Raw genomic sequence first — 27,589 nt, 5'->3', positions numbered from 1 at the left:
ATTCCTTATTACTTTTAATGAAACTCTTCTGTTACTCAACATGACTTCTTGGAGCTTCCTTCAGTCCCTGTGCTCTCTCAGTGGACGTATCCACGCCACTGGTTTGCCTCGTGCTTCATCCTCTCTTTACATTCTCCAGTTCAAGCTGCTCATTCTGCCCAAATTATTTCTTTTTCTGAACTCCTAACTTGAGCTAATTCTTACTTATTCTAATTATATGTTTTATTACTATTATTATTTAGTAATATATTATTACTTACAATGGCCTTTAGCTGTGTAATTGGGAGGCAGACTGTGCCAACTCCCCAGCATGCAGGGGTTTTTCAGTTTTGCTGAGGGATACGGTGCTGGCCACTGTTGGAATAACAAATAGTTTTTAGGACTCGCTCAGCGTGGCTGTATCTGTATTCCTACCTCATTCCTCCTGCCCACCCTCATCCACACGTTGTGCTATCTCGTCTGCGTTAAAAAGAGATCTTTGTAGAGCCACCATCTTTAACTCCACTTTCATGATCAGTTTGTCTCTAAAAGCCTTACTACTGTATTCCTGGTCTGTATATAAACTGTGGTGTTTGTCTCGCTATATGCTTTTTGTTTCCGTTCTGTCTCCTTGTGTGCTGCTTGTGTTAGGCCAATTTATACCTAATCTCTTGTACAAAGTGAGGTGTTTGCAGTCACACAGTAAATCAGGGCAGAATACAAGAGAACTCCTGAGTTGTCAGTGGTCCAGTTGTGTTCTAATTTATAACTGCATTTAGGAGCAGAAGTCACATTCCCCTTGTGAACAAGAACTCTCTCTTGCAAAGTCAAACCAGTTTACACTATAGCCCAATACACAACATAGAAAGCAGTCAACATAATGCATGAGTAGTTTACTGGATAGCATTTGTGGGGATGTTGCTGGTATTTGCTGGAGGAGGCAGGTCAGGGTACATAACAAGTACAAAACATGTACCCAGGGGAGAGAAATGCACATACGACATAAAGGAACCCTCCTGCCATCACATCGCGAACAGTTCAGGTCCTTTAAAGCTATATGATCCACAGTTTTATTGTTGAGGCCAAATTCAGGCCTAAGCAAAGGCACTAGTGCAGAGGCCTGAGAGGCTGCACCTGGGCCATTCTCCCCCTTTTCTTTACGTAGCTCGGTTGGGAGAGTGGAGTCAGCTTCATGCACCAGCTAGTGCCCTCCTTTGTTTTCCATAATATGTGACTGAATCTTTCATTATAAGGGGCCTCTTTCTCTTGTCTCAAGTTCTGATATGTTTGTTGGTGTCTAGTCAAGGGAAGAGAAAGAGGAGGGAAGGGTGAATCATGTTACACTCACTGAGCTGTCAGAGGAGGACTGGAGAAAGGGTTAGATGTAGCACTGAGAGATAAACAGGGATGCATTAATTCAATGGAGGTTGTGTGTGCATGTCTGAGGGCAGTACTTTGCTCAAAGTATCAAAGAAGCCACAAAATTAAAGCTTCTTAATGCAGTCTGGCCACCTAAGAGGCAGGCAAGGCAACTCGTGTACCCATTCTTTGTAGTCATTTAATTGCACCCTGCATTAGCGTTATTTAAGTTCATGCTAACAACAGCCTCTTATTCCTAGAGCTCACACTTCAAGTCCAATTAAATATGTTGAGACAAATCCCAGGGTTCTTATGCAGACAAGCTCCCATCAAACTCGGTGAGCCAGGCTGCTGGTAAAAGTACAAAATAATTGCTGTTTGCAATGAGCTTCCTCTAGAAACCTACGGCTGGAAAAATAGGACAAAATCTGGCCCAGCTGGACCTTGAAGAGAAACTGGTGATGTGACTCGTTCTCAAAGCTATTTTTAGTCCATCCACAAGTCGATATACAAATCCTACATTTTCTGCCATTATACCAGCACAACAGGGACAGCATCTGGCACGTGAGTTCTTTGGCTTTCTTCACACACCATTGCATCTCCATCCTTTGTAAAAAACAGACTGCGTTTTAAAGGATCATCATTTTGTCCACTCTTTTGATGGACATTTTGCCATCATTCACTCCATAATATGGTAAATATAACATGAAGAAAAGTCTTTACAGGAAAATGAGGTGACGGTGGGGAAAAAGCTGTATTCTTTAAGATATTTTACATTATACTAGACAAACAGAAGACACTGTTTCTGGTCTCAGCGTTAAATTGACTGCTGATGGGGAATGAATTGTGTGATTAGATTATTGATTGCCCTTCTCCATGTCTGTCTGATAAGCTTTCTGTTTAACTCCGGCTTTAGCTCTGCAAGACAAAGCCACTGTTATCCCAGGCATTTTGACCCGGCTGATTCCTGATGGGCGAGAAATGGAGAAGAGGATTAATGATGGAGAAATAATCTGGGAAAAGTAATAGAGGTTGCATTTCTTCCAATTTTTATGTTGAAAACTCTGGACCCTTTGAACCTCCACGGAGGAAATGCTGTGTCGCTGGGAGCGCTTTGGCTCCTTCAGCCGGACACGGTGGGCTGTGGACGTGGAGCAGCTCGCAGGAGTGCCCACAGGAGCTGCTTCTCTCAGGCGTTGTTGCTCAGCTGGCAGTACGAGCATTGAAATTGTTCGTCGGTGCGTTTCGGACCAAACTTCAGGCCGTTGCGAGCGCTGCTGCTTGCAGCCTTAAAGCAGCTCCAGGAACCGGGAGCCGTCCCGTTGCACACAGATAGGCAGTTCATCCTGGCCGTTTCTTGTTAAGCAGCAGTCCCATCAGAACTTCTAAAGCAATTAGTAGACTCTATACTTGAAACATAAGCATTTTTCTTGCTTTAACAAAGTCTTTCCACAGAGCTTAGTTCCCACACTTTCCCTCATCCATTAGAGAGACGCTTATAGTCAAATGCCCTCCTAAAGGTCAGGAGAGGATGACCTGTCTGTGCAGACTTGACCTCTTCATAACAGGATGTCTTTGATGTAAATGAGGATTTTTATTTTAAGTGCCACTATTTTCATTTGGACCATACCATCTCTGCTGCCAAGATGCAACATGTTCTCTTCTTCACAGCTGCGAACTGCTGAGCAGCCAAAATATTTCTCTTTTTAGAGGCAGATTCTAATAACTAATAGCTGCTTTTGATCAATAATAATTCACCTAAGCAAGGTTTTATTTCTGTCTTTTTTCCCCTTTTCCTCCGCTTCAGAAGAGGTTGAGGGAGATACCAGGTTTGCAGACCTGCACTGTAAAGGCTTTTGTTTACCCAAAACACAATGACGGTCTGTGGAACTGCAGTTCAAGTCCAGCTCCAGCAGCCCACCCCTGGCAGCCGAGTGAGCGGAAAGCGCAGGAGTGCTTTGGTTGTGCCCTGGCCCTGCCAGCGTCCATTAATCTGTGCAGACAGGGGTAGCAACACTGTTCTTAAGCTTTTATTTTTTTTTTTTAAATTTTCTTCTTTATTTTTTAACATTTTCTTCTCCACCAGCTCACTTCCCTTTTGGCCTCTCTGCAATGCCAGTGCCCATTCTGATGACAGCTTTGTGATTTGCACACTTGTACTCAGCTGGGAACGTGACTTTGATTCAACACAGGCTGCCTGGACATCACCAGTCTGGATGGTCACTGCGAGTTTGTTACCAGCTCCATAATTCCCTCGGTCATTTTGGCACCTACAGTTTGTGGTTGTCACAGTTATGTTTAAGTCTACAAAATATTCAAGATGATGTTTTTGAGTTTGCAACTTTCAGGGAAGGGTTTGTGTTTCTGATGCCCAGCGTATCTCATACTCTTCAAAAGAGACGGTATTTTGGTCATGGGACTGCTGTCCAGTAGTGCCAACAGTGAGAGAAGGACAGAGGTCTATAGGCTGTTCTCAGGGTCAGTGGTTTTGAGATTTGCAGGACATGGATGGGGGCAAGATAAAAGCTGGGGCCATACTAAACAGGCATCCAGAGCTGGGAGGCCTACAGTACACTGCTCAATCGTTTAAGACATTTTCAGAGCTATTTGCAGCTGATTTTGTTCTCTCCTGCACGGGAGTGGTGACTTACAGATTTATAGCTCTCTAAGGATTTTCTAGAACGTATCTCCATTCTGTTTTTGAAAGCTGCAGTGTCCAGTGATAACCTGACAGTGTCCCCATTAAGATCAGCAGCCTTTTTAGTCACCAGAAGTGTTCGCTCTGTCTCAGCTCCTGACCGCATACACAGGTGTGAGCTCCGTGTGCCTCATTGGGAATGGTCTCTGCTCAGTGAGCTGGCAGGAGAGGGTTAAACTGGCTTATCTCTGGTGGGAGCTAGCAAGGGACCTGCAGTGAGTTACAGTGGCTGAAGCTCAGTCTCTGTCTTTTTTCTAAAAACCACTCATTTTGTGTTAGGAAGGCTCTGACTAGCCCTTAAATGGTATCTGAATTGAACTTTAATGGATAATTACATTACAAACAAGGTTTTCCTCTGTCTTTTTGATCATGTCACTGGGAGCAGAAATGTTGGTTCTTTCTTGCCTTTTCTTATCCCATTTTAATCCCAATTCTGTTGCTGCAGGTCTACCATAAATTACAGTATGCTAAAGGAATTTCCTATTGATTTGCTCTGACAGGGATTTGACCAGCTATGTGAATAGCTGATGGAAGCAGAACTTATCTTTGGTTCAGACAGTAGAGCATTGAGTAAAGCTTCGAGGTAAACATTTACAGAAGAAACCTGGAATCATAATGCCTTGCAGCTCAGCACAGTTTACAAACATGTATTAATTAAGCTTCAGTACTGGCTTTACTGTGTGTTAGATGAGAACAGCATCCTGGCTCATAATAGGTTGACATCAGTAACCTTTTATTGTTTATCGGGCTTGGAAGTCACTGAGAATGAGGGTGAAGAAATGTCAAATAATCAGGTCATATGCAAGTGAATGAGTCTTGATGGTTGAAGCTCAGTACCGTGGGAACCATTATTGTCCAGAGTAATTTCTGGAACATGCAAGTCAATTTCTTTTTACAATGTTAGTTCATAAACTGGGGAAAACTACAAACAAGTCGTACAGTCAGATGGAAATCCTTTTCCTGAATCTTATATCTGGCTGCCCAGCTAGTTCCTGCCAAAAATTAGTCAAAGAAAAGAGTCTGATGGCAAGGATAATGGGTCTTGAAGTTATTCTTACTGGAATAACAAGGTCCAGCACAAACTTGCTTAGCAGAAGAGGAAGCTGAGGCAATAAAGTGATATTTATTTGCACAGACAATCGGGTGTTGCCTTTTCACTCTTCCGCGGCATTAGCGTTTCTAGCTGCCCCTCTATGTACACAGCACGCTCATGGCTTCGTTCTTTGAGGACTGCGTCCTTGCTGCTCGCAGTGGGATCACTTGAATGCTTCTGCCTGCCTGCCTAATGTATGTTAATTGAAGGACTTTTGTGTCTCAACATCTTTATTAATATTAATGGGTGAGATTTTTAATGGACCTATACAAAATATGCTTGACCTAGCTTGAGCCCTCACTTTTGTTTTTATACTCTGCAGCACAGTGTGGCTTCCAACTAATTTAAGAACGTAATATTATATTCTGTGGCAGAATACACAAACTAATGAAACATGGATTATTCTTCAGATCTGCAGTTTCTTTGCCATGAGAGATAAAATTTATATAACACCAGAATATAATTAGTTTTTTTTTTTTTTTCAAGTAATGATATTAGAAACAGATTTCCTTTTTCTTCATGCAAATTATTGCACTTCAGTGAAAAGAGGGAGCCTTTAGAAATAATTCTATGTTGAGCAGGCTTGTATTATGCCACACACTCATCTTTGTTAAGTTTTAAAAATTAGGCTGGGCTAAACCTCGATAAATATTTCAAGTTAATATTCTAACTGAAGCGCAAGCCGGTGCTCTAAGGGATAGGTATAAATGCCATAGCACAGTGTCAGAGAAGAAAGCTGAAACTTCTAAGTACGTGGCTCCTCAGTTTCCCTTCTTGTTAACAGCTGACAGAGAGTTATGCTCTTTGTTTTGGTAGATGCAAGTATAAATTAAAGACTAAAATACCAATCTTGGGCTAGGGCCAAGATAAATGTTTTACAGCCCACTGTGGATGATTACAGTACTTTTCATTATTATTACAATTGTGTGCCATAGATGCCCATGAGATCAGTGTAGAGACCAGCCTACCATGACAGTTTCTCCAGCCTCCAGTGTTTTAATGTTTCTCTTCATGCTAGAAGCCATGCTGAAGGCCATATGGGTATTTTTTGCACTCTAAACGTCACGTATGGATGATTGGATTGTTATCCTACCTGTAACAGCAAAAAGCCTGAGCAAAGGGATGGAAAAAGGGCAATTTCTAGGCTGAGGCACAGGTGAGCAGCTGATTCCTGCAGCACAGTATCTCCCCGTCACATTGACAAGTGTTTGCTGGTTTATGGGCTTCATCTGAAGCTCGTGGTGAGTTTTATGTTGACTGGTTTGGATCAGAACTTGGCCTCAGGAGAGATCTCTTTCCTTCCTCCCTACATCATTTTGGCCCCTGAGTCAAGTGGCACACCGTTCTTTGGGACACATTACTACAGTTACTGTCTGGTTTAGAAAGACACGTTTCAAGTGGAGAGTGACCACTTGCTCATCAAGAAGGTGAAGCATGTCTGTTTCTACTGGCAGACCCCAAAACACAGCTTGTAAATAATCCAAGGTGGTGCTGTATAATCAGATTCCACTGAATCAGGAGTGAGGTGGACGAAATGGCTTACTTGAAGAGCAAAGAAACCCGTCTGCAGGTTGCCCCATGCTGTTCTCCCTGCTCACACCAAAACAGCCAGGACTGAAATGCAACAGGAGTTCGGGTGGTTTCCCAGAGAACCAGCTGCTGCTACTGCTGCTGGAAAATGCACCAAGTGCTTGGTGTCCGGTGCCTGCAGCTGCCCAATGTGTTCCAGTGTACTAGTGCCAACTCTACTCGTTCTGCCATGTTGCCACAGTCTTATGACAATGGAGAAGTAAAGGCCACCACAAATACAAATTCAAGAGTAAATGTGAAGAGGTGACTTGACCCAGTCCCATTCAAGTCCTGATAAAGTCAAGCCTGGCATTGGGAGTAAAAGAGGAAAGTAGCTTTTGAGGCTTCTTTCCCTTGAAAGACAGGAGATGGACTTCAGAGTTTTTGATCTACCAAAATGTGCAAGGATATTGAAGTGGAGAAATGTACTTAACAGCAGAGTGTTTCTTCATTTCAATATATCTCTTGTCATCCTGGGAACAACCTGTAGGAGGCAAGGCATCATTCATCTTCTGCTCTTGGTAGGAGAGCCAAGTAACTGCAGAGATGAGAACATGTAGTCCGCTACAAAAATAGTGAATTGACTCTTCTGTTTCCTGTGGTTCCTCTGCTCACCAGGGTGTGCTGGGTGGTCATTTCAGCTGCCCGAGGCGCAGTGTCCTGCGGGTCTCGGTTAATGAAGACCATGCGTGAACCCAAGTACAGGGTGGGAGCTGTGACAGAGCAGCATACAGTTGGTGCCAGGTGTTGCTGAACATCAGACTGATGGTATGGTGACAAAGGCTGGCGTTCTCCACCAGCCTGTGTGACAGATGAGGTACCAGTGAAAGGGCAATTCAGACCAGAAGCCAAATCAGAGTGGCTGATGACCCTGGGCAGTTGAAGCTGGGAACAGAAATGTGTCAGACTTTGGTCTTGGCCGATGAATATTACACCAGTTCTATTTACAGGTTCTCTTTGGGTTATAGTACCATGGGAAGTTTATTTTTGTTGTCATTTTCTAAGCATTTCTTGAAAACTAGCTTTCTGGTGTGTAGAATAGCACTGCAACACTAAATTAGTTGGGAATAGCTTGAGGGCTGAGAGGATAGTATATTTTTTTTTGTTGGGGCTTTTCACATGGTTTATTTAATAATTTTTAAGATTGCAGTTTGGGAAAGTCAGGAACATGCTCTAGTGTGAGAAACAAAACAGAAGGAGATTTATTCACCCAGCATGGAGGCCTGTCTTCTGCAAAGCAGCGTTTGCGCACAGCAAGGGTCGCTCTGCCTCCACAGCCCTGCTCCTGTGCTGGGTTTAACACAAGACGTGGGGGATTTCCACGCGGGGCTGCCTCCTGCTCTGGATGGTGCCCGTGTGTTCCAAAATGCCCCCATGGGTATGCCGTGTGCCCTCAATGGCAGCTTAGCCTCTGCACCCAAGCTTTTGCATTTGACTTGCCGATAAAAAGTAAGATAAGTTTGTATATACGTGCACACATATCTCTACAATGCACTGAATTGGTGCCAATCCTTTAATCTTGATTTTACAAAGGACAGTGCAATTCAGTGTCAACTTTCTGTGAAATATTAGTATATTTGTATTTCCATGGAGTTGCACAAGGCAGTGCTTTCGAGGTGGTGTTTCTTCTGCCATTCAATGACTATACTATGCACTAGCAAAACAGTAATTATCATTTAAATCAACTTTTTTGTGTTTCTTCCAGGAAGGAACTTAAATTTTAAAGAAAAGTTTGATGTGATGTTTCTCTGGTTTTTGTAGTGAGTGGTGGATGTAGGGTTATCGCAAAAAATGATAATGTTGAGGATGTATAGCAGTCTTCCATGACTTCCATCATATGTTAATATATGTTAAAGGAATAAGTCAGTATAAATCAAACTATCTTATAAAATCTATTTGCTCTTGAAAAAAATCAAGTTTATTTTGGATTGGTGAAATTTGTGAGAATTGGTGTAAATAATTTGAAAAACGATGAAAGTTCAGTGTTCTGTTCTCGTCCTTTTGGGGGTTCAGTGGAGGTGTATAAAGAGGTGCTCTGGACAGGGTGATCAGATGTGGGATCTTGGGCTGAGACTGTTCCAGCAGGGCGTGGAGTGCACGCTAACCCTGTCTTATCTTGCCGGGGCTCTGGTGCACACCAGCTCTCCACAGCAAGATGTTTGATTGATTCATAGCAACTGATGGGCTGTTTAAAATTACAAAGCTTTCAGCTTCCTTGTTCCTGACAGATAAAGAGGGTGGGCATTTCCTGATTATATGGTATACATTCAAAATATTCAAGTTCCCTATGGTGCTATTTGTGACTAATTTACTTCCATTAACACAGCTGGTTGTAGGCTGTGGGAGGAGTGTGCAGTGTCACACGCTGCGAAGAGAGGAAATGTTTCACAACCAGAGGTCCTTCTGCCTTTTCCTCTGTTTACGTTACCACCTGGAAAGAAGAAAAGGTGGAGCGAGTGACTGATGATCCAGATAGGCTGCAGGAGCGGTCACAGCTTTAGCCACGGCACGTGAAGCTGGGCGAGCTCACACTGAGAAGGGGCAGGATTGCGCTTTAACTCCTGGAGGCACGTGTAGGAAAACGTGTGGGCACGAGCAGGACCTGGCTGCCGTTGTGCCAGTCTTGCGGCAGGCAGCGCCTCCTCAGTGGCCAGCGAGCACCCAGGTTATTTTGGGGGAGAAGTCAGGGACACCCTGATGTGAGGGCCAGGGGCTTGAGGACAGGCTCTGACAGTGAAGTTAGAATCTGAGAATGATCCACCAGTGGCTGTGTAAGCGACACGGAGCTTCAGAGAGACTCGGAATGGGAGGACCACATTTTTCACTCTTCTAATTCTTGCCTATGAAAGTAGACAAATTATCTCTTGTTTGTGGGAGCTGGTGCGCTTTGATGCACTGCTAAGACCTATGAGGAGAGGCTGAGGGAGCTGGGGTTGTTTAGTCTAGAGAAGAGGAGGCTTAGAGATGACCTCATCACTCTCTATAACTACCTGAAGGGCAGTTCTAGCCAGGTGGGGATTGGTCTCTTCTCCCAGGCAGTTAGCAATAGGACAAGGGGGCATGGGCTTAAACTCTACCAGGGGAAATTTAGGCTGGATATTAGAAAGAAATTCTTTACAGAGAGAGTGATCAGGCATTGGAATGGCTACCCAGGGAGGTGCTGGACTCGCCGTCCCTAGAGGTTTTTAAACTGAGATTGGACATGGCACTTAGTGCCATGATCTAGTAAACGGACTGGAGTTGGACCAAGGGTTGGACTCGATGATCTCTGAGGTCTCTTCCAACCCAGTCGATTCTGTGATTCTGTGATTCTGTGAATTTGACTCAGGCAGCACTTCTCAGCAGACCAAGGCACCCTGCTTTCTCAGTAAGGGTGCAAGGTGTAAGAGTGCCCGAGCTGTGCGGCGCTGCTCTCGAGCCGTGCCCGACGCACACGGAGCAGCTGCTGCCCGCGCTGCGGCCGGGAGCAAACCACGTCCTGTGTTCCGTGGTGTCGCGACAGAGCAGAGGCCACAATGGGGCCCTGGGACCGGGAACTGCAGATGAGGTTGGAGTGTCTGTAATTCACACGCGTCCCTGGTGTCCCAGAGCCTCTGTGACCCTGACAGCACATTCCTCTTCTTGGAGCCTTTTGCTTAACCTATGTTTAACCTGATCCTTGCTTAGCCTACTCTTCAGTAGATTCATTGCAGAAAGAAGGTCAGGTGCTGAGGAAATTTTGCATCCGAAATGTTCTCCTGTTGTTGTTGTTTTTGTGGTTGGTTTGTTTGTTTTTTAACCATCCTTTTGTAAGTTTGCCACATGCTGAGCCCTCAACAAACGCCATGTAATTGTGATTTCCTTTACCGTATTATTATTTCAATAAGAAGGTCTATAGTGTTTAACATAGTGGCAACATCTGTGGCAATAGATTTCTAGATTTGTTGGACAAGTTTAATGTAAAGAATATTTCATAGTAGAAAAAGTTGCTTTCACGACCAACCTTCCCTTTGTCATTCTATCTTTCCCATTTCTTGAGATTTCAGAGATCATCACAGGGTTATTTTGATCTTCAGTGCTGCACAGACTATATTTTGAGAGCCTAATATGTAAGGCAGTGCACTGAACACACTGCTGTGCAGATGCTTTTGTGAAGGAATATTGTGAAGGCAGGTTTCATGGTCATAAATGGTGCCTACAAATATGAGGCTTTTTCATGACATGGAATATAGATGTAAGTTACTACATTTATCTTGGCAAACAGCTCACTGCTTATTTAAATGTCCATTGTAAACTAAGATCTGGATGCAAGGATGTTTGTAGGGTTATCCAAATGCTTAACAGAGCTGCTGTTGTAGAGGTTTCTTAATGTTATGAAAACCAGAAAATCGTGAGGTCTTATTTTAATGCAGTGGATATTTAGATGCTGCTGCCCTGTTTATAGTTTAATAGTATGAATTGCATTCAAGGTTTTACTGATTTTCCATGTAGTGGGGGGAAAAAAGGTGATTTAGACACACCTAGGCTGCTGCCCTATTTCAGAGAGGTGATTACAGCAAAGGAAGAGAAGATGGAATTTATTCTTTCCGGCTCCTCCTTTCACAGTGATGCTAAGCAATCCCACTTTCTGCATGGGCATGTGGAAAACAGAAAGCGTTACAGCAAGGGAGTTCCGAGTTATGAGCAAACTTCTCTGACCCCAGCGAATGCGACTGCAGGTTTCTGGGTCACTCCCCCTGTAACGTTGTTGTTCCTGTGAATGGGGTCACCCAGCAGCAGCCCCCCCGGTGATGTGACAAGGGACAGACCGTGGGCAGAGCCGTGTTTGAGGAATGTCTCGGAGTCCTGCTCGGTGCCGCCACCCTGCCTGTGCTGGGCCTCCCGTGCTTGGTGCGGCTGGCGCTGGGTCACAGTCAGGCTACCGAGTGCAGCCCCAGCCTTCGGGATGTCGGTTTGTAGGGAGGAAGATGGAGACGTTTTAATAGAACAACCCAACTGGGGTCAAATGTGAGCCTTCAAAAGTCTCTCTTGAGCATTTACTGGGTTGAGTACAAAAGCCTGCCTGTAAAACTGAGAAATAAGGAACAGGCTGAATTGCTGAAAACCAGGGAGTTTAATCCAGATAACCCAGGCGCCAGCCCAACATTCTCACTTGTGGGCCATCTTTGCTTCTTGTTTTCCATTCCCTTAATGGCCTAAGCTCTTTTGTTCCCCTCCCTTTCTCCTTCCCACATAGATATTTCAGCATATGTATATGTCTGTGTATGTGGAATATCAGCAAAGCTGATACTTTGCTCCCTACAGAGTTGCTTGTGACCACTCTCTCATGTAACTAATCCATAGCAACGTATACTCCAACAAGGAAAATTAAAAGGTTGGGAACCACTGACCTAACTTCTTAGTAAGCAATACAGCTGGCAATCAGATGTAACCCGAGCTCCTCGTTATTGGAGCTGCCCGAGCTATTCATAGCAAAGGAAAATTGCTATGGGAATTGAGCTGGATTTATTTTGTTTGAATGCAAATTATCCCAGGTCAGACAGGCTCAGATCTTCTGCCCCCTCAGATTCATTTGCATCAGCTCTGCCAGGCTGAAGCTTTTATCTGGAGGATCTTCGCTGGGAAAAGTGGGTATGGGTGGCGAACCGCCGCTGTCTAGACCTTTTGCTTTGGGGCTTGGAGGCAATCAGTGTAAGTCACTCTGGAACCAAGAGCTCTGAGCAGAGGGCAGGGTCGACCTTCAGCCAGCCCTGTGTGGTGTCCAAGTCTGTTGGGTGTCTCTGTGTTGGCTGCAGCTTCAGCAGGGTGTTTTGTAAGGGAGAGCGAGCCTTACGGGCTTGTCTGCCCTCTCACTCATGATATAGAGTGTTCTGAAGGCTCCAGCTGCCAAGGTCCCATCATCACAGGAAAAGCTGTGTTTTCACCAAAAAAAAACCCCAAGTTTGATTTTAGTACAAATGATCATGAAGGGTAAAAAAACCTCTTAAAAAGGCAGTTGAGAAGGGTTTGAGAAATCAGAAAGAAAATAAAACACCAAAGCCCTTCAGTGTTATTTTAAAAAATCTCATAATTTATAGTGTTGTTTCCTGCAAGGCCTGATTCATGACTTTTAATGTTTGGAGTTGCATGTCTGATAAGGAAGAATGTTCCTGATCAGAAACACTCAAGCAAGCATCTGTTAATGCTAAGTACCTATGGAAAAGAATTTCCAAGTGCTGATTTTAGTTATCTATCATCAGTTATTTTTTTAACTCTTCATTTTCTGTGTCACTATGCCATAATCTCCTTGGTTTAGCCTTTATCACAAGTACGGGAGTGGGAGGTTCATTAAGTAGGCATATTCTTTCCCCAGAATATTAGTACATCTGAATTCCACCCACATAAAATCGATTAACTGTACACAAAGGAGGAGGAGAATCTTGCCAGAATGTTTTCATTGCACCTAATCCTTTGAGCAGCATGAATAATTCAAAGCAAGCCACCCTTAGGGTGAAATTCTGCCCTGTCCAAAGGCCTGGTGAAGATGTAGGCATCTTGAAGTCACATTTCGGAGATTTAAGAGGAACGTAAATGGTGCTTTTATTTTGTGCTGTTACACAGAATAAGAAGGCAGAGAGTCCTGCGCTTTCTGTGCCTCAGCATTTCCGCAAGGTGCACCCCTTGTCGCGCTCTAAGGATGCTCCTAATCCGTGCACTCGGTTCCATGGGTGCTAGATTAGGCGACTGACTGAACTACCTTCCGAGGTTGGTTTTTCTGTTACTCTCGATTTACCGTAAATTTACCGTAAATCAACTGTGAGACAGGGAGGAGGAGTGGGCTGCCTCTTTTTAGGAAAAGTGAAGCATAAATATGTTCATAGAACAACCCTGCTGGTTCCTGTTCACTTTGTGATGGATTTCAGAACCGTCGTAACTAGTAAAATATCTAGATTTTATCTTGCGGTTGCAGGGATTTGCTTAAACAGGCCGTAGTCAAGCGCTTATACAGCTACCAAGCCTAAAGTGGAGCTGTTGGTTTTAGCTAATTGCTTTCCAGAACCATTATAGCAAACCATACTGATGGAATCATTAAAGAAGTGATCTTGACTGCAGCTTGGTAAACCTTTGGCACTTAACTGAAATATTATTAGTGTATAGTTAGATATATATAGTTATATAGTGTATAGCTAGTGTCATAATGCTGTAATTTTTCTCCTGTTCATTTATCGCGCCTACTCCTGCTTTTGTTAAAAAGAAAAGACAAAACACACACAAAAAGCGAAGTGAGGGAGCTCACATACTGACAAGCAAGGATTTAATCTGTGGCAAAGCAATCAAATTTGTGTTAGTTCTAGAATACCTCATTACCCTGCAATAAATACCAATTTAATACATTTAAATACCAATGTGACTGGTTCAATTACCTTAAGTGGAGGAACAAATAAGAATATTTCCTTATTTGCCATATGTTGACAGAGGGTTTCATAAAAATGTTTTAAACAAGTTCAGTCAACTGCAGAAATACAAAGGCACTATTCAGAGATAACACTGTCTTTGTTCATATGGGAATAATTAAAGACATGAAATTTGGTTACCTTGTTTTAATAATTGCTGAACGTTCTGCATAGCACTTCTTTTGAGCAACTGAACAGAGTCGTCTTTCATTACCAGCTCAGCCTGGCAATTTAAAAATCGCACTCTCCTCCTGTCAGATCCTCAGATAGTAAAATGCTGTGTTGTTAGGAACTCTTAACGTTTTACCTTTGTGAGAAATCTGTATTATGTTAGAAAAGAGAATCAATTGAGTTATTTTTGTCACTTAGAATCTAAAGGAAGAGATGATCTGCCATACAATTCTCAAGGCAGAATAGACAACCAGTGATTCTAACGCTTCTGTCACGATAAAAATATTTTAGTGTGTGTAAAGGCTATTAACTGAACCTAAACATTTGCTGTGGTACTGAGCAAGATATTCCAATCTGGTGAAAACCAGTGGAGGTCTGCTGAGGTTATTGTCATCAACCAAGGACCCGGTCCAGTAAAACATGACAATTTACTTGCCTGACTCTGCACTAGTCATCGGTAACTGCCCGTGTACAGACTCAGTGCTTTTCTGAAGGATGGCTGAACTTCTTTGGCAGACATAAAAGCCAGGGAAAAGTTTAGTTAACTTAAATTCTCTCTTTCATTTAGTGTGCTTGCATGCCTTCGTGCTGCCTGGTTTGGGAGAGGATCAAATGTGAACATGCTCCAAGTTTTACTCGTGGGATTTCTGACTACAATAATACATGCGTATTATTGGAAACCTCATGAGAGTCCATTCTCACTAGTTTCCCAGAACATTTTCTTTCCCAAGTTGGTATAAATGCACTCTGGAAATACTTGCGGAGACAACGTTCAGCTCAATGGGAGCTCCTTGGTGCTTAACACTCTTTAAAAGTGTTTATTTAACCACCTGTGTATGGGTTTAAGGTCCAGACCTTTCACTTTTGTTGGAGATTCATGGATTGTGTCCCGTCCCTGTGCTTGGGAAGCCGGTTTAGTTGACCCAGCGCTGCAGTAACGTGGGCACAGGGGTGCCAAGTGCCCGCCTGGGGGAACAGAAACAACATACGGAGGCAAAATCCGCCTCAGCTCTTTAGCTGCCGCTGTCCCGTTTGCAGTGACCGCCCAGGCAAGGGGCTGTAGGTCACAGCGGAGACGGAATGGACTTCTTTAATTACCGTGATTTACTGCCTTTGGTTTGGCTGTTTGCTCGTGATGCTTCCCAAGAGTAAAGAGATCTTTCACCTCAGCAACCCTTTCTGCAATTTTTGCTCCTTCTTTCTGCTTTGCCAGATATGTTGCTTGCCTTTTTTTTTTTTTCCTACCTAATTTTACATCTTTATTTGCTCATTTTGATTATATTTTCCAGAGCATTGACATTTTGACCCTAACCTGAGAGGTGCTCAATAACCCATCTCTCAGAAAGTCAGTTAGTGATATCAGGTATCTCCAGTTCCAGGTCAGGCTGTACTATACTGCTGGCTATAATTCTTGGAAGTAGTTTTGCTTTTGACTTTAGCAAGGTTATAGTCTCACATATTTTTCAGACTACCAACTTAACCCATCCCAAGAGGTGAGTGTACTTCATTACACATTCTCTAAGGAAACAATAATTTATTTAAACTGCTTACATGAGACAGGATTGCTTTGAACAGCCTCGTACTAGTATTGGTTGAGTATCTCTGCTTTGGAAGAAAGAGGAACCCATAAGATGAATGTTGACAAGCTTAACAGGACCTTATTCTCCTTGGTATTCCATGTCATGTGTGACAAAATGATAACTTTACCCTGTTTTCCAGGGTTGACCCCAAACCCATTCTTAACAGCCAGCACTTTTCCTGCTGTCTTGACAGGGTTTTGTATCAGGCTGCTGGTAGGCGCACAGTCCGCAGCCATCTCCACATGGGTTTCTCTCAGTATGCATTTGGAACGGATCTGAAATCACTGTTTCTGTTCTCCAAGCTTCTAGCCATGGACTAGATGTTACAAAATACCATGTAGACACATAACGTGATGTTGTGCTTGGGCTAATAACCCAAACTCTTAGCAGCTGCGTTGCTTCTAGTTTGAGCTGGCTTGCCACCAGCTGCCTTGGCGCATGTGCAGCGTGAATGGACGGCTGATCGCAACATGAAGATCACTTGTGTACTTTGTGAGGGCACTACCATTATCTGCTCATAAAGCCTGAGGGAAGTGCCCCATCTCCCCATCAGCCTGGGGTGGAATCTGAGCAGAGGTACAGGAGCTATGGGGAGACCTCTCCCTTCTTCTAGCACACAGTGCGGTATGCTGGTACTTGAAAATTGCCATCTGCCCGATTCTAGATGCCAGTCAGGGCCCAAAGGCAACTCATGGCTTTTGTCAGGTAGCTCTAAGTTGTGTGAGTAGCTTCATGTTCTATGATCTGTATTATAGTCCCTTTCTGCTTCTAAGATGCTCATTATTCCAGTGTGTGCAATATTCTGGCAGACAAAAGCCCCGGGTGGGACATCTGAGCCTCTCCTCCAGCCGTGGAGTTCTTAGGTGGCAGAGACAGGTCTGTTGTGTTTCCTTTATGATGCCAAAGTGCCAGAGACTTAGCAGAGCATCAGGGCAGAAAGAGGGAGTTTGATTAAAATGGACTGCAGCTATGATAATTTCATGAGATCTCACTGCAAAGTGAATGAGGAAAGACTCCGATATGCTGGGACATGACACGGTCCCAACAATATCGTTATGTGAATACTAGGTACGTAGACGTCTTTGACCTCAGATGCTTTGAAATAGCCAGCAACTGTAGTTCTTAGGTCATCCGTTCTTCTTATTTTTTGTATTTCAAGGAAGTTCTTAATTTACATTTCTATTAGTTTCAAGTAGAACTAAAACCTGTACTTTATGTGCCTGTACTTTACGTGCTGTAACTCTCGTCAAGATGTGTTCGAATCAATGATTTGTGTTTTTTAGGAGCTGGACAGTTGGGAAATATCTCAACAGAAGTCTTGGATCAATGTCCACTGAAGTCTGTGGGAAGCCTTATGCCAATTTCAGTTGGCCTTTTGTCAAGTCTTTTATAACTTTGCATGAATATTTGGAACTATTTTAATGGATGTGAAACTACATTTAACTCCTCCTCTTGAGAGATTTTTCATCTTGAGTACATGCACGCCCATCTGATCATACAGACTTCATTGATTTCTGTGGCCATTGTTTTAGCTGCTATCAGTTAAGGCACGGTGTTTCGTTTAACACCCAATTTTATGTATATACTCATAACATTGAATAAAGTACTCTAGATATGAGTAGTATTCCTTAGACAATACATGCAAACTTTATAGTGCTTTAGTTGAGATAGTACCATCTTCCTACACACTGTAATTTAACTTTGCTTTAATCAGTATTAAGTAGTTATGTTTAGCAGAGACATTGCAATCCATTTTTTCATGTGTTTTAATTCCCACTTTCACTTCATTATGCTCCTTACCTCATTATTTGCATCTGGTTTATGAAACCCTTGTAACTTAAATATGCATATGGCCAAGCTGTTGCCTTTAACTTAATTAGCATGTAATGAAAATGCCTTGTACGCAGAGAACCCCCAGTCATGAGACTCTTCTTGTTTAGAGCAAGAGTTTGTCTGCTATCTCAAACTTAGTTTTGTTAAAATATAGGCATGAAATGTAAGTTCTGAAAATCCTTCACTTGCTTTCGCTGCTGTCTTTTGGAGATGCTGAAACCTCGAAATGAATTAGGTTTCCAGGCTGGTGAGCTGCCAAAGGCTGCACTCGGAGTCTAAGAACGCAGGGGGGCAAATGGGAGCAGCCTTTGTGCGGTCCCAGCCAGAGGCCAATGAGCCCTGTTGGAAGCAGGTATGTTAGAGCATGGCTCTCAAAACCATTCCATGTGGGTCTGAAGTCAGTGGGAGATTTACCTGGTTTTGTATAGCTAAGGAGACATTTCAGTGGTTTAAAAAATTCTCTAATTTTTCAGTTTATATCCTAATTTCAATTTAAAAAGTTCTTGGAGCAGATATGTTGTTATTTCCCTTGTCCAGATTTCATTTTGGGACACACCAACAAACCAAGTGCCTTACCTTGGTGATAACACCCTGATACCGAGGAATTTCACAAAGACATATTGGATCTGAAAATTCCTTTAGCCCAAAGCTAAGCAAACATTTAATAACAAATAATAAGTGGGAGGAATGTGGCCTTCTCATTTCTTCTCAACTTTTCTGCAAACAAACTGCAAGTTCTTCTAGTTTAGTGATTCAGAATTATTTGCTAGCCACACAGATCAACGTATGCCTTTCTGTCTGCTTTCCAAAGGCATGGAACATCCCTTACAGAAGGACAGCAAATATGTGTTGTGAGGGAAGAACAAGCGAACAGCAAATTCCAGCTGAGCAATCTCTTGGGTTTTCCTTCCCACCATATTCTCACAATTACTACTATTATTAGTGAGAGCCACAGCGGGAGGGAGAGGGAATAGACAGGAGTCCCTGGTCTTTTTCATGCTGTGTTGTCTAGACTTAGTAAAAATGTTAGATTTTGTCATCCCGCTTCCTCTCATGCTGTTATAGTTGCAGAGAATCTGAAATCAAAATGAAGTTTTGACCTACCTGACCCTCTCCTTGGTGGGTCCCAAGCCCATCAAATGAATGGAAAGATATAATTGAGTTCTGATTCAGGGAAAATCACGCATATACTTAAAGCTGTGCTAGCACTCGGAAAACCAAATGCATACATTTCCATGACAATTTTGACAGTATTTCTTCACCTCCTATAATATTTGAGCTAGTTAAACGTATTGCATCTAACTCACAATCATAGAGATGGTTCCTGTATTTATAGAAAAAATCCTTAAAAAAAACCAAAAAACAAACAAACAAAACCCTAAATGAACCCAGTGAACCAAACCAGCCCAAATGAACCAAACCAAGACAAAAAGACAAAACCAAAACGAAAAACCCCCAACACAATCCTCAGGCTCTAGACCAGCCAAAATCTGGCCTTCAACAAACCAGAGTTTCTTAGCAGTGTAGGATTAGTAAAGGTTATTCTGTGCTAGCATCGTGCCTCTGTGCGCTGGCGTTTCTGAGCTGGCCTGTGTGCCAGCCACCGTGGCCATGGCTGTAGCCCACTCTGCTTCACCTAAGGCTGAAGTTCAAGAACCTGCAAGAACAGTTCGTGGCCGATGGCCCGCAGAGGCCTGCACCTCTGTCAGAAGCCAGGGCAGCATTCTCAGCGTTACTTTGAAGCTACCAAAGGGATTATTTGAATGTGAATCCTTGAATCCATCTCGTAGCTGGAATAAATGGCAAATGATTGGTGGCTGAGTGAGTGTTGAGACTGTTCTGTGGCAATCTCCCTTTCTTCTTGACAACTTCATAAAGCTGGATGTTATCAAAAAAAAGGCAGCTCTCCTGGACAGAACATTTTTGAATTTGGAGGATGTGTCTGATGTAGAACCCAAAGAGAGGAAGTCTGATTGGAAATTGAAGGTCATTTGTGCTGGAAAGCAGAGTGCAGTTGTAAGGCCTCCGTCAGCTAGAGGCTGCGTGGAGGTGCGGCAGCATACGTGCAGAGCGGAGCCCAGAATTGGCTTAGCTTCCTCCCACCCCCCAATTCTCATCCCACCCTTATAATGTTAAATATAGGAGTAACATTTAGGGCTGAAACTTGGTGTACATCAGGGACAGTTTCTTACAGCAAAAATGTAGAAACCCCTTTGTTTCATATGGTTTGAATCATTTACAAAATGAATCCTACAGGAATAGTTTCAGATGTTGAAACCTTTAAAATGGGGAAATAAAAACCAGATTCACTAGGTTTCTGTTCTCCAGCTGAGAAAAGAAGTTGTTTAGCAGTGTCCAGTTATCAGGGCACTCTAGGAGATAAAGATTGCCTCTCAGAACCATTTTAAATTGTGTGATACACATCATAGGGATTAAAATATTAGTCTTCTTCCTTAAAGGAAAGTACTTTGTCATGACCAAATGTGATCTGACATTTGAAATATGCCAACTTATTGCAGTGAGCAGGCAAGTTAAATTCTTGTCAATTGTTTAAAGCCTGTCTCTTATTGACAGAGGCAATTTTAACCTTCATATAGAATGTTAGGTAGATATAGGCTGAGACAAGTAATTATGAATTCATGCTGAAGAAAGGAGAGGGAGCAAATTGATAATCAGAATATCATCTGTGTTTGTTTTCATATTATTTTTCAGGAGGCAATTAGACCCTCCCAGTTCATAATATGGAATCTCTTCTATTCTCAAAATTAAGATGACAGTATGATTTAATGGGTGCTGTTATTAGGCCCCTGTGAAAGATGCCCAGATTAGGGAGTGCTGTGAAGATACCTTTGAGTTGGAAAGACAGAAGTGAGTTTCCATGGAAGGGACATAATGGATGATTACAGACTGTTGAGGACCTGTACATCTCTGAGAAATCTTTTCAGCTGGAATAGACTTAAAGTCAATTTTACCATTAGCTTAGTAAACCGTTAAAGATGTGAAGATTTAATGTGTAACTTCTATTTTCGCTTGCTTTTAATTTTCTTTTGAGTTTCCTCATGGGAATCAGTTCTGAAAGTGCAGAGAATTCCACAAGTCCTTAAGAAATTCAGTGCTTACGTTAGACATTCAAACTCCTCTGTTTCTGATACCCTTGGCATTTGGTCCTTGGCAGCCAGGCTCAAGGAAAGCATCCGTTTCAGAAGGGCCCAGGGGATGCATGTCCAATGGGTGCATTTTCAAAGAGGTGGAATCATGATCTGGGAGGACTTAAGATGCCGGGCAGGATGGTTTGCAATTGACATTTCTTTGTCTGCACATATTTTTCTGGAGCATGAGAGATCTGTAGTCCTCGTGGGATGTCAATTTTGGCAGGAGGGTGTTGGCATATGGTAGAGTCTCACTCATCCAAACCAAAAATCTATATGTAGTATTACGTGTATATATAGTGTAATAGAATTACCTGATGAAACAACTTCTTGGTTTTTGACTTTGTGAAAAAGGGTGTTTATTACAACATGTTTTACAAAACCAAGAAATGAAATAAAATCATAACTGATTAATGAGCTGCATGGAAATACTTCCTCAGTGCCACCCACATTTCCCTGGCCCTGATCCTGGAAACACTTCATCACATGTGCAGTATTATGCACAGATACTATGTGAAAAATACAGCGTAGTTTTCCCATACTTAACTCTGTCTTTCAGGGATCCAAGAAGGAAAACGATCAGATACTTGCTTTCACTGATCAGTTTTCTCTTGTAGGAGAGCATAGATTTTAAACTGCCTTTATGATGATTAAATGGCGGTGAGTTGATTACTGAATGATAGTATTAAAATGTTCAGATGCTTCAGGTGTGTGCTGCTGCACCATAATCTGCTGACGTTTCTGCTTAGGGTGACCCTAAGTCTGGGCTTCTCATCTGAAAATACTTCGTACTGCAAAAAGCCTGAATGTTAATTCAAACAATTAATTGTACTAATATATGCATTTATTAGAAGTTGCATTTCCCAGAAGCATTTTCTTTTTGTGTGAGACTGTATATCCTGTGCACAAACACACAAACAAATCTATATTGTGAAGAATGGATTAATATTGCTTATTAACTTGTTCATATGCCTGAGCAAAGGTGCTATGCAAAGGTGCATTCTCGTTCTGTGTGTTACCAAACATGAAACCTGCTCACCTGCAAAGTGAAACAATACACACTTCAATTGGGAAAACTACCTGGGTTATATCTTGAGTAAATGTAACTTAGAGGAGCACGTTTCAATCTGTCTGGGCTTTGAAGGGAGCTCCCTTGGAGAGCTAGCATGTTCCAGCTCCCAACCGTGCCAGTCTTTTCTCTAATTTGTGGTGATGTTTCTTTTTTTAGTCAGGTTTGATAAGGACACAGAAGATCGAGTTCCTTATATCTCCATTACCTCAGCAGCTAGCACAGGAGCACAACTACACGTCACCTGCTGGACACCATCCTCACGTGTTGTACAAACGGACCGCAGAAGAGAAGGTGCACCGGTACACAGTAGAGTCCAATCCCAAATACTTTTCTTTTGGTCATCACAGAATTCCCAGTGCCCACAAGTATCACGCTCAAGCGAATGGTTACCACCACGGAAGGTTTCAAAAGCAGCATTTTTGTGGACGTCGCAAGAAATGTATGTAAGGAAACTTTCACTCCTTGTTTGATAGAGGCTCTTAGAGACTATGTGGTGATTCTGAGGTGTGGTTCACTGTCATGGTTCTGATGGAGACATACTGTGTTTAAATTACACATTTCTAAAGTGAAATAGACATGAGAAAATTCCTTTAAGTTGATGTGATTATCTGTTTTATTAAGCCATCAGAATCAACGCTTAGTTTTCTTATTTTCTACCTAGATTAAAAGATCCCTTGCCTGATTTTCTTGACATTCATGTAGTTTTCAGTAAGGAATTCTGGTTTAGACTGCTGCTTTTGCACAGCGATGGATGCCAAGTCCCTGAAATGCTCTCTGTTAGTTTGAGGAAATATAACTAATTAGGCTTGAAGGTGGAGAAAATGTCTTCCAAATCATTAATTTCTGACAGGACAGAGAATAAGTCTTTCAGAACTCACCATGTGATAATGAAATTTTTGGTAACTGACATCTTCAAAAAGAACCTCCCATGTAAATTGTTTAAACAAGGTTTCGGAGCCACCTCTTAAAAAACATATTGGGATATATTATCTTGCCAAGGTCTATTCTGAGTCCTTCATTAGGCCCAAGGAATCTTGCTTGGGCGTGTGTCTCCTTTCTGTACTGACGGTGGACATCTGTTGTGGAAAGGAGGGTTTTTACCAACTGCTGTGTAAGTAGCACGTGTCAGACGCTTCAGGAAGTTATCAAAAGGAAGGAAAAGAAGTTGATATTCTGTTAAAAATTCTGTGTATATTTTTTGCCACAGATGCTACTGTTTTATTAGATTAATTCCTTATTTTAAGCAGCTGATTGTATACGAATGTGGTTCTCCCATTTCCTTCTCTCCCTGTAGCCACTCTTCCCTCAGGAATGCATCAGGTCTTTTTTAATAAATATACAAGAACTTGGCCATAAGTATTAAATCACATGCTGTAAAAATAATCTGACGCTCTAAACCTGTGATACTAAATTTTCTGATGAAACTGTTGATGGGCGATCTGAACTCTTTCCAAACTGAGTTTTATTTCCTTCTAGATGCACCCAAGCCACCCACAGAAGAGACGTACGTTCGCTCGGATGAGTATGGGGCTTCTGCAAGGTACAAGAGATCGTCTGCTAAAATTCAGAAAAATGGAAGTCTAAATGTTGAAACCCTTGTTGTGGCAGATAAAAAAATGTTGGAGAAACATGGCAAGGAAAATGTAACAACGTACATCTTAACAGTTATGAATATGGTAAGATGTGGTGTAACTGCAATATGTTTTGCCCATGGACTATTGTTATGTCAGAATAGGATCTTTCATTGACAGATAGTGATACCAAAGAGAGCAGGGGCACCTTATGCAAACCTTTCTTCAAGCTTCATCGAATATATTACTGGCATCAAAAAAAGCTCTTTAAAGATACATCCCCATGTTATCATAGCTCTGGCAATAGTACTGTAGGTTAAAAAAAACCCCAAAAACCAAAAAAACCCTATTCTCAAATATTTCTAGTGTAGTACAAAAAAGGCAGATACTGTGAAATTGAGGCTTTAATTCCATTTAGTATCATGAAGCTTAGTTAGTTTTGCCTGCTGTCGCTCCTTGAAACGAAAATTATTTGAGACGGCAGAAATTTATTTTGAGAAAAATAGTATAATTTCACTAGAAAGATGTTTTCCGTTGTGGCTTTGCTCTTTAGGTCAGCATTACAAAACCTGAACTTTGAACTTGATTATACTTGATCCAGGAGAGCAAGGCCAGAGCAAAGCCCATTGAAAATAATATAAGGTCTTCAGGCTTTTTGAATAAGTATTGTGGTTTGGGACAAAATTCTTCTGGGTTAAGCTCTTTCGGATTAATCCTACAAGGTATATAACTCCATTAATTTGTATGGAAAATTGAAGCTCAATGCAATAACTCAACAGGCTAAAAAAAATACATGTAGATGATATTTCCTCTTCCATAATCATTGCAGGTGTCTAGTCTGTTTAAAGATGGAACAATTGGAAGTGATATAAACATTATTGTTGTGAGCCTTCTTCTTTTGGAACAAGAGCCTGTAAGTTGTGTCGGAATGTTTGTGTGGTATGTGCTTCATTTGCTTCTGTTCACAGGGAGCACCGAGTGTCCCCATGTTATGTGTATGAACTTCCATTAGAGGGTTCTTAAGACGTAAAGCATGACAAGAAGATTAAAATCACAAAACCCTCCAAAATCACACTTTTCTGCATTTCAGTGCTTCTCGGGTTTTGATACTGGAATCTTCATTTCATATAAATGTTCTTTAGAAACACTGAAATGCTTCTGGTAAGATAAAACCTAACAATTTCCAGCATTTTCGTGAAGAGAAATGGCTGGAATGAGAAATGTACTATTTAAATAGATAAAATATTTTGAACAGAGCTTTCCAGGATGTGATGATCAGAAGGGGGAAGGAGTAAAAAAACCCAAACTGAAGATAGAGTGTAACAAAAGGTGGGAGAGGAGCCATTTCTTTTGGCAAGGGTGCTGAGACAGAAGATGAAAAGGAATGTGTGATGGGTTGAGCTACTTGGACAATACTTTTCCTCCACTGAAAACTCCAAACATTTTAATCACAAGGTTGCATATGGTTTAGTGTTTGGCTTTATCAGGAATCAAATGTATTTGTATACTGTAATTCCAACCACTGACTTCAAAAATATCTGAGAGGGGTGAAGTTTTATTTTACAATTGTAAAAGATTTACTCGTCACCTGAATTGGTCATCACAGATAGTTAACATGGGAATGCAGAAGTTTATATAGAATAAATATGAAAAAGTAATCCCTTTTCCCTAACTGACTCTTATTCTTACAATCACCTTTCTCAAACTGATGGAAGCACCCTGTTTCTGTGTCTGAAATACCTACAGGGCGGGTTACTGATTAACCACCATGCAGACCAGTCGCTGAACAGCTTCTGTCAGTGGCAATCTGCGCTGGTTGGGAAGAACGGGAAGCGCCATGACCACGCCATCTTGCTTACGGGTTTTGATATCTGCTCTTGGAAAAACGAGCCCTGTGATACCTTAGGTACGGGATGAAAACACATTCTAAAAAACTTTCAGATAGCAACAGCAGCATCTTGATTAATAGATATTGAAATGTTTTAAAATTAAAAAGCCCAGTTTTGCACATAATGTTAGCCTTCTCGAAGAGGAAAGAACAGGAGTATTTGTACATATTTGCCTTTGAGGTACCTAGGAGAGAAAGAGTATTAGTGGTGTCATTGCCCCAGAAGTGGTAAAATAAACTATGGGACGCAATCCTTTTGCATTGTCACCTCTTCAAGGAATATTTTTGATTTTGAGAACAATTCTGAACCACTCTTTTTTTTTAAATTTTTTTAAATTTTTGTGACTACTTGCCCTTTTGGAATGGGATTCCTCCCTAACTTGGGAGAATTAAAGGCATGAGGGGGGAAAGAATAGTCTTTACAAGTAAAGTGTATTTTGGGAGGTTAGGTTTGATTTATACTTCTCATTCAGGAGTCCCTTTATTGTCACATGAAAGCCTGCTGTAATTGTTCCATGATAAACCTGATGAAGTAGACAACCATCCTCATGCACCACGATAGACTGGCTTATTAGGACCAGTGGAGATGATATATGAGTTCAGAATTCTGTAGAGGAACAAGCTAATCTACTGCGTCCTTCCCTCAGGATTTGCACCCATCAGTGGCATGTGCAGCAAATACCGGAGTTGCACCATTAATGAAGATACAGGCCTTGGACTGGCTTTTACAATTGCTCATGAATCTGGACACAAGTAAGTTTCAGGAGTCTTACATGCTCCTTCCATAAATAAAGATGTAAGTGAATGGAAACATTGCACCAGTTAATATAAATTAAATATGGATCGTTTATAGAGAGCTATATAATTATTAGCATATAGAGAGCAATCCAGTTAATGCATTTGCCTTATTAAATGTTGTCTCTTCAACAATCATAAAAAGAACTACTGTGGGATTTTATTGATTTTTACTGCCATAGGCGGAGGGACCTTATTCTGATAGAGGTACCTTACAGCTTTCTAATTTGATGGGAAACTATAGGCGATTTGAGGGCAAAGAAAGTCAAGACTCTTCCCTCAGAGTTGTGTCCTTCAGCGTGAAATGGTGAATCCCCTGCCCAGGCTGCTTTCCTTTTATTTTTTGACATTTTATATATTCCAGGTGATAACCAGAACAAACAGTAAAAGCTGACAGCAGTAACCTCTAAGCTTTTCACACTGCTGCCATGTTCTGGTAGGCAAATTGCTTCTAGTATCAGTGTGGTTGCTCCAGAGAGAGAAAAGGACTCTGCAGCTTACAGGATGGAGCAGTGATCTCTGAGTCTCCTTGAGGTCCCTTTCCCAGCAGGATCTGGGAGCCATTCGTGACATGTCCTTCTTGGTTCCCTCTACCTATATGATGCATGATTTGGCTAAAAACATGCTTTGTGGTGATTTCTGCCTTTCTGTAACTATATCCATTGGATTTCCATTTTATTTCTGTGGTAAGAAGACTGTAATTTTCCTAAGAGCCTGCTGTCTCTCAAACCAAATCTGCAATAATCTTCTATGGAGCTTTAGCTTTTCTCTGACTTGTTGAATTAAACCTAAAGATGATTAGGTTTTGCTCTCCTGTTTTGTTTTTTTTTTTTCCCAAATAATTCTGAATTACTTTTCCCCAACTTTCGGCAAGGCTCAGATTTTCAGTTTTAGCATAGCTGAAGCTGCAGTCTGCCTAACCACTGCCCCTATAGAAGCATAGATTATCTATGTGGTACAAGCCTGAAATCAAGAGTCGGATAAAACATGGGCACAGGATCTTTATTTTGTGCAGCAACATGACTGCACAAAATATCTTTGAAAAGCAGTGGTACTGTATTCTGCTGTTTGATCAAGGCATGAATCCTTCCGATTCTGCATGACTGCATCAGGACTATTTAGTTTTCATTGTACAAATATGCTCTACAGTATATACTATGACCTAATGTCTACATGAGTGACCCTTTCACAGGTTTCTGTACATCTGAAGGCAAACAAGGAATTAAAGAATAATCCAGCTACCAGTAGAGCCCGTGGGAATTGTGCCAACACTTTCAATGGGACCAAATATGTAAAATATGTAGTGGCAGATCATCCCATCATGCTAATGCAATCTCACTGACCTCACTACATTTCTAATGCTCTTCGATCAGTATTAGGAGAGAATCAGGCCATTAGCTTATTTTTAAAGAATTATCCC

General features: G+C 41.9%; 1 protein-coding gene across 6 annotated transcripts in view; it reads left to right on the top strand.

Annotated features, from left to right (window-relative positions):
* ADAMTS18 (ADAM metallopeptidase with thrombospondin type 1 motif 18) overlaps nt 1–27,589 on the top strand; it is a 74,297-nt gene that overhangs the window by 5,968 nt on the left and 40,740 nt on the right. For 4 of the 6 annotated variants that reach the window (XM_005507110.4, XM_021294045.2, XM_021294046.2 and 1 more), the window contains 5 exons: nt 22,072–22,354; nt 23,392–23,591; nt 24,316–24,399; nt 25,233–25,392; nt 26,022–26,127. In XM_005507110.4, the coding sequence (XP_005507167.3) occupies nt 22,072–22,354; nt 23,392–23,591; nt 24,316–24,399; nt 25,233–25,392; nt 26,022–26,127 (833 nt within the window). Of the gene's footprint in view, nt 1–22,071; nt 22,359–23,391; nt 23,592–24,315; nt 24,400–25,232; nt 25,393–26,021; nt 26,128–27,589 lie in introns of all 6 variants that reach the window. The other 2 variants (XM_065028483.1, XM_021294048.2) reach the window with 1 other exon arrangement.

Source organism: Columba livia, chromosome 13, assembly GCF_036013475.1.
Source record: "Columba livia isolate bColLiv1 breed racing homer chromosome 13, bColLiv1.pat.W.v2, whole genome shotgun sequence".
Classification (NCBI taxonomy): Eukaryota; Metazoa; Chordata; class Aves; order Columbiformes; family Columbidae; genus Columba; species Columba livia.
This window is presented reverse-complemented; position numbering and strand designations above follow the sequence as displayed.